Here is a 17839-nt window from a genome sequence, read left to right as displayed (position 1 = left end):
ATAAGCATGCATTATTTATGAAACTTAAACTTTAAAAGGGAAGAAAAACAAAAGTGACTTTCAGCTTGGAATATATTAAATAGTTATTTATTTCATTTTGCGATGTTCCATTCTTATTTTGCATCCAATAATCCTTCCAGGTTCCCAATCTGTTGGCCCCTGAAAGGCGTTCAGTCCTTGGACTCTGTGCCCCGCGGGAGCCCCCTACAGTCAGACAGGGGGAAGTACTGACGCGGCCGCTGTCCTTGGTGTTGAAAGGGGCGGCCCCTAGCCCACTCCCTCTACCTTCCTCTCGCTACTGAAAACCTGTGTGACCTGCACTTTTTAGACAAGAATAAATTCCTGGTCGTGCCTCTCTGGAAAAATTATTTTTTTCCGTTCTAAGCTTCTGGCCAACCTTTCACCAAAGTCCACTGTAGATTCTTGGATGTAATAACCGATATTTTGAGCACACAAAATATTTGAATGAATTTTCCTCAAAAGAAGGATGCTATGCATCCCAAGTCTTAAAGCTACCTCTTGTGATTTTTTAAAATGTCAAAACTTCAAATGTGATACAAAAAGAAGAGAAAGAGAGTCAATTAACCCTCATGGACCACTAATACCCAACAGATGTGACTCAGGGATGTTGTAGATACCAACTTGTTCAGTCTTCACAGCAGCCCAATGAGGTGAATACTATTAAATGGTAAACAAAACCATGGCTGCAGAGATAAATAAGTTTTCCCCAAGCCAATCAGCTAGTGAATAGCATATTGGGATTCTGACATTCGTAATACAACTTCAAGGTGATGTTTAGTACAATTCCAAGGTGATACGGATTATCTTAGCCCATTCTGGCTGCTATGACAACATAACTTACACTAGGTAGTTTATAAACAACAGGTATTTATTGCTCACAATTGTGGAGGCTGGGAAGTCCAAGATCAAGGTGCCTGAAGGTTCAGCGTCAGCTAAGGGCCTGTTCCTCATAGATGGCACCCTGCATGTGTCTTTACATGGTGGAAGGGGCAGACAAGCTCCCTCAGGTCTCTGTTATACGGATCTACATAAGTGATAATCCCACTTATGAAGGCAGAGTCCTCACAACTTAACCACCCCCCAGAGGACTCCCCTCTTAATACCACCACATGCAGACTAGGCTTCAATGTATGGATCTGGGGGCTATATAAACATCCAGGTCACAGCATGGATCTAGGGTCATCGACCCTGACTGCTTCTAGCCATCTGCCCCATCTGTCCTAAATAGCAGTCCCTGTCCTCATGGGCCAATATGGAACTCCAGATGCCACATCAATCTTGCAAGCAATTTGTTAAAAAGTCAAAAATAGCAGATGTTGCCAAGGCTATGGATAAAAAGGAACACTTATACACTCACTGTTGGAGGGAATATAAATTAGTTCAGCCACTAAACTAATGGAGTGTGGAGAACAGTTAGGAGATTTCTCAAAGAACTGAGAGTTGAACTACCATTTGACCTAGCAATCCCACAACTGGGTATATACCCAAAGGAAAATAAATCATTCTGCCAAAAAGACACATGCACCCACATGTTTATCGTAGCTCTAATCACAATGGCGAGGATGTTGAATCAACACAGGCGCCCATCAATGGTGGAGTGGATAAAGAAAATGTGTAGAAATACACCATGAAATACTATGCAGTCATTAAAAAGTACAAAATCATGTCCTTTGCAGCAACATAGATGCAGGTGGGGGCCATTATCCTAAGCAAACTAATGCAGGAACAGAAAACAAAATATTGCATGTTCTCACTTATAAGTGGGAGCTATGCATTGGGTACACATGGTAATAAAGATAGGAACAACAGACGCTGGGGACTACTAGACAGGGGAAGCAGGGAGGGGGAAAAGCTGAAAAACTACCTATTAGATAGTATGCTCGCTACATGGGTGATGGAATCATTCATACTCTAAACCTCAGCATCATGTGATATACCTTTGTAATAAATTTGTACGTTAGCTCCTGATTCTAAAATAAAAATTGAAACTCAAGAATTTTTTTTCTCACACCTACAATTTCAGCACTTTGGGAGGCTGAGGTGGGCTGATCACTTGAGGCCAGGAGTTTGAGACCAGCCTGGCCAACACAGGAAAACCCCGTCTCTATTAAAAATACAATTAGCCGGGTGTGGTGGTAGACACCTGTTATCCTATCTACTCGGGCGACTGAGTCAGGAGAACCACTTGAACCCAGGAGGTGGAGGTTGCAGTGAGCCACTGCACTCTGGCCTGGGCGACAAGTGAGACCCTGTCTCAAAGAAAAAAAAAAAAAAAAAAACTTGCAAGGAAGGAAGGAAGAAGGGAGGACTGAGCAGAGAGACTGTTGCAGCTTTCTCTTAAGAAAGGTTACCAGAATTACCACATAATCTTTGGCTTCTCTACCTGGGACAGCCACAGTCACTTAACAAATTGAGCTTCAAGAAAGGCTTTCAAATGTGATCTGTATTTCAGGCTGCTATGGACCTAGCTAAAAAACAGGGATTCTAAATTGGCAAAAAGTTATATCAGAATACACAATTATTTGGTGGGGGTGGGGGGAGTCTTTATGTAGGCTCTTGGAGAACCCGCCCTCAGCACGGGGTTCCTGTGGTCACCCAGAGAGGCAGTCAAGGTCTTGGGCTCAGAGACAACTCCCCACCTCTTCCCAACCAGGTCCTGGATCCCTGCAGTCCTCAAGCGCCCCCTACTGGCTCTCCACGGGACTCAGGCACAGGGACCCACACAGATTTATTCTCAGGAATCTGAAAAGATAGTTGCTGCAAAGATAGGTGATGCAAAGGTAGGTGGGTGGGTCACTGCAGACCTCAGCCCAGGGGCTCTACTCGCAACCAAAGTCCATCCTCTGCACGCAAAATAATCTCCGGCGTCCTGCGTGGCTCCCTGTGGTCGGGCAGGATGCGGAAGCGCAGCAGTGTGAGCGCCAGGACCACCTTAATCTCTGCCATCGCGAACGACTGCCCGATGCAGTTCCTAGGGGCCAGGATGGGGGATCTGACTGTGCCCAGGACCCAGATCCCGGCCCCACTGTGCCAGAAACCAGGCCCAGGATCCCCAACCCCACCCAGATCACCTTGAGGGGCAGACGGGGGAAACTGTGCCTGGGACCCCCATGTGGGCTTGCATATTCCCAGAGCCTAGCCCAGACCCCAGCCCCAAATAAGACCAGATGGGGCAGGAGGCTCTGAGCACACCCTTTTTCCTAGGATCTTCTTTAAAATCCCTATCACAAAAACACGTGGTCCCACAAGTCAGGCATCTGACAAGGCAGCCATGTGTGCCACCCTCAGCCCATGCCCACCTCAGACACCCCCTGGCCTCACCTGGGCCCTGCTGAGAAAGGAATAAAAGCCATAGGTGACCTCTTCTGGATGTTTTCTGGGTCGAAGCGGAAGGGGTCATAGACCTGGGTTGGAGGCAAGTTAGGGCTGCTGGTGGGGCTTCTCAGGACACCCAGCCACCCCCACATAAGACAGATATGGGTGGAACAGAGAGAGAGTATCTGATTTTCCGGGACAAGACCCCTCCCTTGACCAGGCCCCAGGGATGGAGAGGCAGGGAAGAGCAGCACCTCAGGGTCTGGCCAGACTGAGGGGTTGTGATGCATTGCGAAGATGTTGATGCTACAGATGTTCCCTGTCATGCAGGAGATGACAGTCAGGACAAGGTCCAAGCTGCCTGCTGGGACCACCGCCCTGCCAAGGACCCTCCTCCCCTGCCATGGTGGGCACCTTTGGGGATGACCCGGCTGTCTGGGAGCACCACGTCCTGGGTGCAGCCACGGGTGATTGTGGGGACTGGGGGATACAACCGCAGGCTTTCCTTCAGGCACATGGTCAGGAAGGGCAACTGGGCCAGGTCGTCCCTAAGGAAACACCCAACAATTATCCAGGGAGCAAACACAGCCCTCCTGCTGCCCCTGGAGACCCTCTCACCACCTCCCTCTGACCCTCAGTCTTATAACAAAATTAATTCCAGAAGCAACAAAGATGTAGGCATTAGAAAACCAAAGTCACAAAACTACTAGAAGAAAAATTGACCTGGTGTTTTTAGAGGTATTTCTGAGCAAAACAATATTCAGAGGGTGTCTCTTAAAAGTGCTCATTCTGGCGGGGCTCACTCCTGTAATCCCAGCACTTTGGAAGCCTGAGGCAGATGGATCACTTGAGGTCAGGAGTTCAACACCAGCCTGAACAACATGGTGAAATCCCATCTCTACTAAAAATACAAACTTAGCCAGGCATGGTGGTGGGCACCTGTAGTCCCAGCTACTCAGGAGGCTGAGGCAGGAGAATCCCTTGAACCTGAGAGGCAGAGGTTACAGTGAGCCAAGATCATGCTACTGCACTCCAGTCTAGGAGGCAGAACAAAAGTGTTCATTTGTTTGCATGAAAAAGCATTTAAAATTATATAAAGAGGTAACAAAAGCAGGAAAAAAAAAACATCTCTACAAAGGGCTAATAAGGTTACTTGAATAAATAATCTCCACTCCACACTGTAGGGTGGGATGACCACATGTTGTAAAGGGACAAGACCCCTCCCCTGACCAGACCCTGGGGATGGAGAAGCAGGGAGGGGCAGCACCTCAGGATCTGGCCAGACTGAGGGGTTGTGATGGATTGAGAAGATGCTGATTCTACAGACGTTCCCTGGTGTCTGTTTTTTCTAAAGGTGTCAATTCTTTCTAAATTAATCAATATACTTCATGCAATTAATTAAAAATCTAGCTAGATTGTTTTGGGAACTTTGAAATCTTATTCTAATTGAAAGAATTTTAAAGTTCATCAAGAGCTAGGTCAATTTTTTTTTTTTTTTTTTTTTTTTTTTTTTTGAGATGGGTTCTCACTCTGTCACCCAGGCTGGAGTGCAGTGGCCTGATCTCAGCTCACTGCAACCTCCATCTCCTGGGTTCAAGAGATTATTGTGCCTCAGCCTCCCAAGCAGCTGGGATTACAGGTGTGCACCACCACATCCAACTAATTTTTGTATTTTTAGTGCAGATGGGGTTTCACCATATTGACCAGGCTGGTCTCGAACTCCTGACCTCAAGTGATCTGCCCACCTCAGCTTCCCAAAGTGCTGAGATTACAGGCGTGAGCCACCACGCCCTGCCCAAGCTAGGTCAATTTTTAAATAAAAGATTGAAGAAGGGGAACCCAAGTTTCAAGATATTAAGAAATGTTACAAATGCATACTAATAAAAATAAAATAATTTTTTAAAAACTGTGGGACTGCTGCAAGAACAGAAAAACAGGTCCATAGAACAGAGTAGAGAGCTCAGAATCAGGCATGTGAATAGGGGGAAACTTAACATCTGCTAAAGGAAGGTCCACACGCCCCAGGAGAATGGATAGTGTGGTGGAAGTTGTTCAGACCACCGGAAATGTGTGAACAAAGAGAAACAGGTTCTTGTCTACTACATATACAGGGTGGAGTCTTTTCCTTTATGAGAAAGGTAAAATTATAACGTTAAAAGATGATAACACAGGAGACATTTTTGTGACTTAGGAGTAGGAATTCTTAAAACCCCAAAAGCTTAAACAAGATAAAATATAAACGATAAATATGCATGCAAATTAAGGATTTCTGTGCAATAAAAGATACAGTGGACCCAATTAACATTCCAATGAGAGATAAGAGATTCAGAGAAGATGCCTAAGATAGGTAGGTAGATAGATAGATAGATAGATAGATAGACAGATAGATATGCAGAACGACATCTTGAATACTTCAGGAATTCCTGCAAATCTGCAAGAGAACAAACGGGTGACCCAAGTGAAAAAGTAGACAATGCTCAAACATGAGAAATTTAAGAGGAGATGCTCAGAGTCACTAGCTATCATAGAAATGGAAGCTAGCTGACAATGAGATACCACTTCACATCTATTCGAGGCTAGAATGGCCAAAGGTAGATGTTGCCAAGGTTGGTTGAGGTGTGGGTAGAGGGGTCACATGCACTGATAGTGGGGTGCACAGAAGCTGCCAACATGAAAGGCAACCACCAGGACATGGCCAAGGAAAGATGTGTGTTTTACAGCCCAGCAAGCTGGTTCCCAACTGTAGATCCCAGAGAAATTATCAGACATGCAGATAAAGAGATATGCACAAAGATGGTCATTGCACTGGAGATGTAGAAGCAGTCCAGGTATCCACTACAGAACTGAAGAGAAAAGGACTAGATCACAGCTAAAAGCAAGAGGATAACTATACTTAGGACGAGGGTGCTGCAAATCATAGTGCTACATTTACATAGCACAAATCATAGCACAAAACCACGGGTGCTATAAACGTAGCACGAATCATAGTGCTATATTTCTGAAAAGGTAAGAACCAGCACATCTGTGAAATAAAAACATATATAGAATTTTAAAATGTATCCACCCCAACAACAAATTTTACAAATAAAAGTATCCATCATTTTGTAATCATATTGCTGGAGAGCTGAAAGTAGAGATTTGAGATAAATGGGAAGAAATACGTACTGCATAGAAAAATGATGAGAATTTGCCATGAACTGAGGGACATCGTTAACTCAAACATTAGCACCTAACGTCCAAAAAATTTATTAATTAAAATTTTCTAAAGTATTTGTCAAATTAGCTAGCCTGATCACAGAGTTCAAATGGAAAAAGTAGAATTCGAGGGGAAAAAAAACTGTAAACGCAAAGAAATGAGACAGACAGAAACTCTACCAAATATGAAAGTAATGAGACAGAAATTCTACCAAATATGAAAGTGTTTTTAAAAGTAGACTTCATGCTGCTCATGTAGGACTATATAATAAATAGAACAAAATGAAGGCAACAAATAAAACCATATATATATACACATATATATGTATATATATGTATATACATATGTATATATATGTGTATATATAGTTTCTTGTGAATTCGTTGTTATTTAGAATCATGACACAAGGACAAAATATTCATTAAACTTGGTTGGGACAATTAGACATTTGGAGAAAAAATAGATTCCAACATAGACTTCAAAGGGAAAAATTTCTAAATGTGAAAAATATTGATAAAATGTTAAATAAATAAACTTTAAAAAATACATAAGCCTATTAGAATAAGCCAAACAAGAGTTTTGCATTTTACTATTAGAGTATAAAAGGGTTTTTTAAATAATTTTTTAAGAAACACAAACAGGAATTATAAAAGAAAAAATTAATAAATTTGGTGACAAATAAATGAACCAAAAATAAAAATAAAGTCCAAGACAATGCGAGGAAAAATTTTGCATAAGAGAAAAAAGAAATAATGTTCTTAATATGTAAAGAGTTTTTATAAATAAATAAGAAAACTAGTATGACCCAAAGTAGAAAAAACAAATCATGTAAAAACTGACACTTCACAGAAAAAGAGATATGGATGGCTCATTAGCAGGTGAAAACAGTGCTCGACTTTACCCATATTTAAAATTATGTTCATTAAAATAATAAAATATTACATTGCACCTAACAGATTGGCAAATGTTTTAGTTTCATAATAGGCACTTCTGATGAGGTTATGAGGAAGTTTGGTATTCTCAAAATCTGTGTGTAGGAGTAGATTTCCCAAGAGCTATTGAATTGTAAAACTCAAATGGTCTTTGCCTCAGCAATTGCACTTCTAGGAATTTGTTCTACAAAGATGACATGTCAGCAATGATCATGGCACACCGATATTCAACACATCATGTCTTTCATACCAAAAGGCTGGAAAGTATACAAACATGCATTGATAAGATAATGTTTTGATAAATCATAATATTAGATTGGTCCAAAAGTCATTGCAGTTTTTGCCACTAATTCTCCAAGCAGCCCTGTGGGACAGCAATTCCCCCACACTCCCAATTTACAAAGGAGAAAAGTTGTTCAGAAAAGGGAATTGATTTTACTAATGGTGCATAGCAAGTTAGTGGGGAAATAAATATGGACTCCCAGACCATTCTGTCCCCGAAGCATGCAATGTTACCCTTGCTAGCCCCCGCTAGGTAGATTAGTAGAGCTCTGTTTCTGGGCTCTACGCCTATTCCCACTAGGTAACAATGGCAGAATCATCAAAAAGATTCTCCCCATTTCCCCCACCTGGGGAGAAGAACCAACGAGAGGGACTCAGAAACAGCCACCAGCACCTACACTCACCATTCAATCTCTTTAGGCTCACGGTCCTTCAGAAGCTCTTGTACCTCCTGCCGGCAGCGTTCTTGGTATTCTGGGTGCCTCGCGAGGTTGTACAAGACCCAGGAGAGGCCACTGGCCGTAGTGTCATGGCCTGAGGGTCAACCAGGCAGGCTTGAATCTCTGGACTGCTTCAGCACCCAGAGGGTGGACAACTCCCATACAGTGAGGCTCTCAGGAAGGTTGAGGGGAGGGGGAGGTTGGGCAGAATGAAGAGATTCAGGGCCGGCCCTCCACTTCCCTGAAGTGGAGAGACCCCCTGTTGCCACTGTAGTTAGTCCCAGACTGAGACACTCACCTCCAAACATGAAAGTGTCAGCTTCTGCTCTTATGTCCTCATCTGACAACTCTTTCCCATTTTTATCCTGGAGAAAAGAACCCCAATCACACTAGCTCTGGGGTCACTGGAGTCTAAACTGAAACAGTCCCTGAAGACCCATTATCCCAGAAAAATCCCTCCCTTGTCACTTCCAGATCTACCCCCACAGGCTTCCTCCCGGCCTCCTGTTTGTTCTTCCCATGCAGCTTTCTATGCAATCACCTCTAAAACTTATCTGACTTGTCCCTCCCTTCCTCAAACACCTTCCATGGCTCCTTAGTGCCTTCTGGATCAAGTTCAGTCCTTCAGTCTGACATTTGACCTGAAGCTCCATTTTACCTCTTGAATTCAGTTCCCAGAGAAGCCCACCTTGCTCAGCAGGAGCACATCGATGAAGTCCAAAGTCTTGGATTTGGCCTTGGCCTGCAGGAAGTCATCAACACCCTGGCTAGGGAGGGTGCGGCGCCGCTCCTGGATGACGGCATCTGTGAAGTCGTGCACCAGTCGGCAGGCCCTGAGGAAGCGTCGTCCACAGGGAGTGAGGAAGTACAGGAAGTCCTTGTACAGGAAGAACTTGTGATTCCGTTTCACTATAAGGGCACTGATCTCCATGATCGCGGCAATATATTCACTGGTCTTCCTGCAGAGCCAGTTCAGAGAGAGGAAGCAACTCCTTACACACATGAAAGCCTGGAAGCACCTTCCAGCCAGAATCCCAGGACCACGTTCCATGCAGAAAGGGGTGCCCTGCAAGCACACTTCACTCTCTGCCTCCCATTCTGTGAGCTGCCTCCTGCCCCGGATCCTCAGGGCACAGCTTGGCCATCATGGGCATCTCCTCTCTCTCTTACAAAACATCTGCTCTTGCCTATTATTCCTCAGTTTCTCCCAAATCTGCCCCATTCTCTCCACCAAACTCAGACCTGCTCTCCCTGGCCTCCTTGCATGCTGCATCTACACAATAGTCAAACTTCCATAGAGTCCCAGAGTCCAATGTCCCAGCTCAGCACTGACCATGACGCTCATCTGCTCAAACACCTCCCATGGCTCCCTGGGAACCTTGGACAAAATTAATCCCCCTTTGTCTGACTTTTCAAGATCCTTAAGATCTAGTTACTGCCAACCCCTCCACCCTCATTTCCAAGTGTCTCCCAACTCCCTGTTGCACATGCTCTGCTCATCTTAGCCTCCTTGCCTTGACCCAAACAGTTCCACTTGTTTGGAGGAATCTTCTCTTTATCTTGTGCTCTCTCTCTCTCCTTCTCTCCTTCTTTGTCCTTCAATGCCCAGTTCTCATCATCTCTCCAGGAAGGCTCTTCTTGTCTCCTTGGGCTTTGCTCTCCCCCACCTTCCCCTGCTCCCGAATCCATCCCATGTTCCCAGGCCGTGGGGCAAGAACTCACTCCTGACAATGGCTGTCAATGCTGAAGATGCATTTCTGCAGACTGTCCAGGGCCATAAGGCTGATGTGCTCAAACATGTCCAGACGGGTGCTGCCCTCCAGGGCCAGGCGTTGCCATTTGGCCTGGCCAGAGAAGGGGACAGGGCTGGGGCCAGGCCCTGGCTCCTCTGAGTCCCCCTGCAACCCCAGCCACCAGGATGGACTCCCACAGAGGCAGGCTCCTGGTTTTCTGTCCCAGACGCCCATCCCCGGGGAGGACTAGGCTTGGCTGAGAGTGGAAGCTGTTATTATTAGGAGATGAAGATCCCACGTCTGGGTTCAAGCCCCAGCTGTGATTCCTAAGCTGTGTGTACCCTTGGTCAACTCATAGCCCTCTTCTAGGTCTCACCTGTCAAATCCTCAATAGCAATCAAGATGACCTGGTTTGATGCCAGGGAGCCAGGCTAGAACCCCTTCTCCCCCTCTCTTAGACTCACTGACAAGCTGGGTGAACTTGGGAAATCTCCCTAACCTCTCTGGCCCTCAGTTTCACCATTTGTCATGGTGGTGGGTGGGGGGGGGGTGGGGTAGAAAATATCCTCTAACTCACAGGGCTGTGAAAATTAAATGATACCACATATACCATGGAATGGGCATATTACATCATTTCTGTCATATGATGAGTTCTCAACAAATATTAGCTTGAGTCATCTTCATTGTTATAAATTGATTACAAAAAAAGTCCCTGTGATCCCCCTGAGCACTTTTTTCTGAGCATGCCAAGAATGCAAAATCCTGAAGTTTTGTTGTTGTTGTTTGTTTGTTTGTTTGTTTTTGAGATGGAGTCTCATTCTGTTGCCCAGGCTGGAGTGCAGCCGCACGATCTTGGCTCACTACAACCTCCACCTGCCGGGTTCGAGAAATTCTCCTGTCTCAGCCTTCTGAGTAGCTGGGGTTACAGGCACGCACCACCACGCCTGGCTAATTTTTGTATTGTATAGTAGAGACAGGGTTTCACCATGTTGGGCCAGGCTGGTCTCGAACTCCGACCTCAAGTGATCCCAATGTGCTGGGATTACAGGCATGAGCCCCCATACCTGGTCAACCCTGAGGTTCTTAATCTGGGCTATTTCTCAGTCTTGTGTTTGCAGAGAACAACCTTGGGGTATAAGGTAATGGCTTCTCTGGGACACACATAGGCTTATTCTGCTTGCTCTAAAAGCAGATTCCCTAAGCCTAATGCTCCTGCCCATCATGCAGTATACTACATGGCAGGCATCTATGGAAGCCCACCTTATCACCCCAGGCAATCTGAGTGGCTTAGAGAAAGGATCCAAAACAAGAAGATGCACGTGCCACTTGCTGAGACATGCGTAATAAACTTTTGTGTTTGACCCAGAAGTTTCGTGTCTTCTGGCAGAATCCATGCAAAAGTAACAAGCTAATTTATCAACTCACAGGAGAAAAAGAAAATCCTAGTTATTTTACAAAACACTTGGCTCCATTTCTTCCCTTCTCCCCACATCCACATCTTTTGCAATGTGATTTTTTAGCTACTTCCATTAAGAGATGGAGTCTATTTTGCCCCACATTGATTCATGATGGATGTTTTATTTATTTATGTATTTGTTTTGGCCAATAGAATGTGGCAAAAATGATCAGGCCATAACTAGTGAGAAGTTGGCTGGGTGCAGCGGCTCATGCCTGTAATTCCAGCACTTTGGGAGGCCAAGGAGGGCAGATCACTTGAGGTCAGGAGTTCGACACTAGCCTGCCCAACATGGTGAAACCCTGTCTCTACTAAAAATACAAACAATTAGCTGGGCGTAGTGGTGGGCACCGGTAATTCCATCTACCTGGGAGACTGAAGCACGAGAATTGCTTTAGGCAGGGGTTGCAGAGAGCCAAGATCACACCACTGCACTCCAGCCTGGGAGACAAAGCGAGACTTCACCTCAAAAATAAAATAAATAATAATAACTAATGAGAAGCATTGCATCCTCCTCTCACTGCCTTGGAATCCTGTCTCTGCCATGTGAGCAATCCTGGGGCGTCATCTAGAGGCAGAGAATCACATGGAGAGAAGTCCAGGTGTCCCAGCTGAGGCCATCCTAAATCAGCCAGAAGCCAGCAAAGCTCCAAACATGTGAGAGAACTGAGCTGGTACAAGCAAAGCTGCCTACCTGCCCCACAGCTGCTCTCATACCTTGAGGGATTCCATCCACATGCAGAAGGGCTGGCCAACTGTCCCACAGACTTGTTAGCAAATATAAACCCTTATTGCTCTAAACCAATTAGTTTTGAAGTGATCTGTACTCAGCAATGACTACTATGCAAGTGTCATCCTTCCTTTCTTGAGTTTACAGGGCTTCTGTGAGAAAAATGTGGAAATTGACTCCTTTTGACCACCTACTAAGTGTCGGAGACATGAGTCCATCACATGCTCCTACCACTTTTTAGTAAAGATTATTAGCCTCATGGGGAAATCAAGGCACAGAGAGGAAGAGCAATGGCCCCAAACCCACCCAGGAGAGCCAACAGTCCAGACCCAATCTGTACGTGTTCCCCCCACCCCAAGGCTACAGCTGGGACCCTGAGTTCAAAGCACTCACATGCATGATGTTCGTACTCTTGTTGAAAATCTTTATATAGGGCTTCAGGATGTTGAAACGGAAGGCAGGTGTCAGCATGCGACGGTGGTGTCTCCACTTGTCACCAGCACTTAACAAGAGCCCATCCCCTAGTAGGGCAGCCAAGAGCTGTGGGCAAAGGCAAAACCTTCTCCTGGGCACAAAAGTTGGTCCCCATCCCGTCCACCTACAGTTACTTACCCAGCCAGGGCTTCAGCATCTTATAGAAGACTACGTCCTTGTCTGTAATGGCATCTGACATGAATGAAGACCATCAGGATCCATGGAGAGGATAGAGGAGGGACTTTAGGTATGGAGGGTGGCTCCCAGACAGAGGTTGGGACTTCTTTTCTCCAAGCCCAGCATAGCAGGAAGGAGGCCATGGGCAGACGAAGAAAGGAGGGTGGGGGGCATAAAGGAGGCTGGACTAGGCTGCAATAGCACTATAGAGCAATGATACACCCTAACATGGTACAGCATGCTAAGCATGCCTTGACATGGCTCCTACATGGTCCAACATGTTCTGCAACACCCAAGCATAAGTCAATACTCTAGAAAACACCTTTACAGAATAAGAGTTGAAGACAGAATTCTGATGATACTAGGTGAGACCTGGATCCAGTTGTGCCTGAAGGCCATCCTCCCTGGACTTTGCAGTCAGTAGGTTCTCTTTAATGGCTTAGACTTCATGGGGTTGAGTTCCTACCACTCACAATGAAAAGATACCTCAGCGGCCAGAGAGAGCCGTAGACCTGCCCAGAGTCACTCAGCATTTTGGGGCCTCAGCCATGGTCTCTGTGGGGTGATACCCCTTCTGCTGCTTATCCTGGCCTGTCCAAAGATGGGAAGGGCAGAGGGCAAGGGTAGGGCTCCGGGCTGCGGTGGGGTCTCCTACTGGAGATTCCTGGGGCCTGGAGCAGGAGGGCAATGAGCATACGGTGGAAGTGCCACAGGATGGGGTTAGAAGGAATCGACCTACAAGAGGTGAATGTCATGGAAATAGCAGCCCAGATCTTCCACCAACCACAACTCCTTCTCATTGCTCTGGGCCTGCAGAAGGACAAGGCCAAAGCCAGGCCTGGCCAGGAGCCTTGAATACTAACAATGCCCACTGCATCACCCTGCCTCTGCTTAAAAAGAAATTATCCAGCCGGGCGCGGTGGCTCAAGCCTGTAATCCTAGCACTTTGGGAGGCCGAGACGGGCGGATCACAAGGTCAGCAGATCGAGACCATCCTGGTTAACACGGTGAAACCCCGTCTCTACTAAAAAATACAAAAAACTAGCCGGGCGAGGTGGCAGGCGCCTGTAGTCCCAGCTACTCGGGAGGCTGAGCCAGGAGAATGGCGTAAACCCGGGAGGCGGAGCTTGCAGTGAGCTGAGATCTGGCCACTGCACTCCAGCCTGGGCGACAGAGCTAGACTCCGACTCAAAAAAAAAAAAAGAAATTATCACTCATCATTCCAGACCCAGCTCCTGCTACTCCTCCTCCAGGAAGTCTTCTAGCATGCCCCAGTAGAAACCTTGTTCTCCTCTGATCTGTCACAGCCCATCTCCTCCTGGCCCATTTCTAACCCTATGAAGTCTCTGTACCGATCCATCTCTTCAAGTTTGGGGGTTCCTCCAGGACAGGGTCTTGGATTAAGGCTTCTCGGGGCCCCGGTGGTTCCCAGAACAACAGGGAGGTGAGGAAGATGGCGGCAGAGAGAAGAGACACTGAGGTTAGGGTTGGTGAATCCAGGAAGGAAAGAGGAAGGTGGCTGAGAGAGAAGCAGGAAGGAAGGGGCTGAGTACTACAGGGGCTGCACAGAAGCTTTGGGGATGAGGAGATCTAGAAGCCCTCCGACATTCTCCTGTGCCCACCACCACAAGTTCTGCAGGAGTACCTGAGGTATTGATGACAGATCGGATGGTGTCGGGGTGGTACAAGTTGATGACGGGAAAAATGGGGCCCATCCACTTCACAAAGCCCTGGGGGTAGGTGGCCACCAACTGGGTCAGGACCCTCAAGCCCTCCTCCGTAGGGGTCACCTGCAAGCAAGGCAAGGGCCATCACCTCCTGTGATGGTTAATTGTAGGTGTCCACTTGACTGGGTTAAGGGATGCCCAGATATCCAGTCAAACATTATTTCTGGGTATGTCCGTGAGGGTGTTTCAGGAGAGATTAGCATCTGAAGGTAAACTGGGGAAGGAAGATCTTCCCTTCCCAGTCTGGGTGGGCATCATCCAATCTGTTGAGGGTCCAGGTAGAATATAAAGGTGGAGGAAGGGTGAATTTGTTTTCTCCTCTGCAGCTGAGACATCCATCTTCTCCTACCCTTGGACATTAGAACTCCAGGTTCCCAGGGCTTTGGACCCAGACAGAACTGCAACACCAGTGTCCCTGATTCTCCACCTTGCGGAAGGCATAGAGTGGGACTTCTCAGCCTCCATGAACACAAGTCAATTCCTACAATAAGTGCCCTCTTCTGTCTCTCCATAGATTAGGTAGATCATAGACAGATGGACGGATGGATAGATAGGTAGGTGGATGGATAGATAGGTAAGTAGATGGATAGATAGATAGATAGATAGATAGATAGATAGATAGATAGACGTAGATACTGATATCATATTAATTCTATTACTCTGGAGAAAAAAAATACATTTCCCAGGAGGAGCCACAGCAGGTCCCACTGCAGGATTCAGAGGTGGCACAGCCTCTGCAATGAACAGCATGTCCAGATTCTGCACACATAGGGGTAATCTCCACTCCCTCCTGCTCCTTCCTCTTGGGGGCAGTATCTAAGTTCCAAGGCTACATCCCAGGGAAGAGGGAGAAGACACACTATCTGTTCATGGAGAAGTCCACCTTGAATAAAGAGGATGGATTTTCTCATCCTGAGAGTGGCTCCAGCCCACGCATAGTCATGTGGGGTGGGCTCCACAAGGGTGGTGTGTGGGCAGCAATGTGGCCTCAGGACAGGTCCCCAGGGCTGATCCCCACATCCTTTTATGTCCTGGCTGGGCCACAGGGGCTCCAGGTCCTCCCATGGAGAAGGGCCTGCACACTGTGGAACTTCCTTTCTCAGCAGCCCCCAGGGGAGAAGAGGTGACACTAACTGCCTGTCAGGAAGAACAGCAGCTCTCACTAGGGGGCACCTTCTGCACATCGGGCTCAGAGCTAGTCCGTCCTGTGCTCCCTCCCCCTGCACCTGCGGACACACTCATCAATCCTGCTATTTGCCAATGAACAGACTGATGCCAAATCCCCCAAAAGGGACAGAAGGTCTAAGTGAAAGGGCAGGGTCTGAAGGGTCATAGATAACTCTAAAGAGGAAGTAAATGGCTAAATTTTATCCAGGTTGGGCAACACAACCCATGGGGACAGCTTAGTGGGGAGAAAGAAGATGCCCCTGCAAGGGGGAGGGTGGAGACGGCACACTTCTCTCTTCTGGCCCAGCTGTGTCAAGATGTGAGGGCAGGGGGTGTATAGCTACTTTCTGTGGGAAAACTGCAGCCCAGAGATGGGCGGACACAAGCAAATGGGTCAGGCAGAAAGTGGGTTCTAGACAGTGAGCTCAAGAGGCCTCAAGTACAGCAGTGGAGATTGTGGAAATATTGGTGAATCCCTGCCGTGTAACCCCCACTCTCCCACAGAAACCCATCAGAGGTTCACTAGTGTACTGAAAACAGTCAGGAAAAGAATTCAAAACACGCTAGGGGTGGCTTCCCCTAGACAAGGAGGTGAGAAAGGCTTGGCATGGCAAAGCAGAGGAATGAGTGAGTGAGGAGAGGGATGAGTGAGTGAGGAGAGGAATGAGTGAGTAAGGACAGGAATGAGCGAGCGGGGAGAGGAGTGAGTGAGTGAGGAGAGGAATGAGTGAGTGAGGAGAGGGATGAGTGAGTGAGGAGAGGGATGAGTGAGTGAATAGAGGAATGAGCTAGTGAGGAGAGGAATGAGCGAGTGAGGAGAGGAATGAGCGAGCGAGGAGAGGAATGACTGAGCGGGGAGAGGAATGAGTGAGGGAGGAGAGGAATGAGTGAGTGAGGAGAGGAATGAGTGAGTGGGTAGAGGAATGAGTGAATGAGGAGAGGAATGAGTGAGTGGTTAGAGGAATGAGTGAGTGAGGAGAGGAATGAGTGAGTGGTTAGAGGAATGAGTGAGTGAGGAGAGGAATGAGTGTGTGAGGAGAGGAACGAGTGTGTGAGGACAGGAATGAGTGAGTGAGGAGAGGAATGAATGAGTGGATAGAGGAATGAGTGAGTGAGGAGAGGAATGAGCGAATGAGTGGGTAGAGGAATGAGTGAGTGAGGAGAGGAATGAGCGAGTGAGGAGAGGAATGAATGAGTGAGGAGAGGAATGAGTGAGTGAATAGAGGAGTGAGTGAGGAGAGGAATAGTGAGTGGATAGAGGAGTGAGTGAGGGAGGAGAGGAATGAGTGAGTGGATAGAAGAGTGAGTGAGGGAGGAGTGGAATGAGTGAGTGAGCAGAGAAATGAGTGAGTTTCTCTCCGTCCCAGACCCCAGCCCACCCCCTCAGTCCGAGCCCCTTTCCAGCCTTCTACCCTGAGACACCAGATCCATCTTCCTGCCACTCACCAGGCCCAGGTGACCCAAGAACCAGTTCTGTTTTGGGGGCTGCGGGAAACACCGGAGGCGGCGGCAGTTGTCGTAGAAGGTGTAGGTCCACATTAGGATGCAGGCCAGGAGCCAGGAGGCCCCGACCAGCAGCAGGAGCAGCCATGGGGATGCTGCCACCGGCCCGAGGCCCAGCCAGGACAGGCTCAGCAGTGACATCCTGCAAGGCAGAGGGGATGGAGGGTGAGGTCCTGAGGCCTAAGAAAGGGGCTGGGGAGCTCCAGGACCGATGATGGGTAAACATGGTTAAGAGCATGGAGGGAGATTCAGGGAATCTCAGGGGAAGAGGCCACGGGAGAGGGGAGAGGAGAAGTGACACAAAATTCGAGATCAAGGAAACTAGAGACCAGACAGCCTCATCTAGAACCACCAGCCAACTTACCTCTGGCTACCTGCAAGCACCCATCACCAGGGCCAGCTCCCTGGAGCCACCCCAGTCTTGGGCAGTGCCCCTCCCTATCCAGCCCTGCCACCCCCAGCCTGGCACCTTCTGTCAGGAGAAGCTTGTCCCGCACAACCTCCTCTCCTCCTTTGCTAGGAGGTTTTTGCCCCTGGCCCCAGATCTAGGAAACACTGTAGGAGGCTGGGCTGGGCTGGGCTGGGCTGGGCTGGGCTGGCCAATCCTCACAGCCTGGATGCCTCCTTTGCGTCAGGGCAGCCAATCAAAACCCCGGGACTGGCGGGGACCATAGCTGTAGAAGAAC

General features: G+C 47.6%; 1 protein-coding gene across 1 annotated transcript; it reads right to left on the bottom strand.

Annotated features, from left to right (window-relative positions):
- Positions 1–871: 871 nt before the first annotated feature.
- CYP4F8 (cytochrome P450 family 4 subfamily F member 8) lies at positions 872–17294 on the bottom strand. The gene is made up of 12 exons (XM_005588293.5): positions 17097–17294; positions 14402–14546; positions 12718–12771; positions 12499–12626; positions 9909–10030; positions 8875–9145; positions 8485–8551; positions 8151–8280; positions 3751–3884; positions 3591–3655; positions 3343–3425; positions 872–2992 (listed from the first exon to the last, which is right to left on the bottom strand). Exons 1-12 carry the CDS (start codon positions 17292–17294, stop codon positions 2827–2829), a joined length of 1563 nt encoding a protein of 520 aa, XP_005588350.3. The 3' UTR covers positions 872–2826.
- Positions 17295–17839: the final 545 nt, after the last annotated feature.

The sequence above is a fragment of the Macaca fascicularis genome, chromosome 19 (genome assembly GCF_037993035.2).
Source record: "Macaca fascicularis isolate 582-1 chromosome 19, T2T-MFA8v1.1".
NCBI lineage: Eukaryota > Metazoa > Chordata > Mammalia > Primates > Cercopithecidae > Macaca > Macaca fascicularis.
This window is presented reverse-complemented; position numbering and strand designations above follow the sequence as displayed.

Coding starts and splice junctions, on each gene's coding strand:
- CYP4F8 (XM_005588293.5), bottom strand. CDS start 17,294: ATGTCACTGCTGAGCCTGTCCTGGCTGGGCCTCGGGCCGGTGGCAGCA. Junction 10,031..12,498: donor AGAGTACGAACATCATGCAT/GTGAGTGCTTTG, acceptor TTCTCTGGCCAG/GCCAAATGGCAACGCCTGGC. Junction 9,146..9,908: donor ATTGACAGCCATTGTCAGGA/GTGAGTTCTTGC, acceptor CTGGCTCTGCAG/GAAGACCAGTGAATATATTG.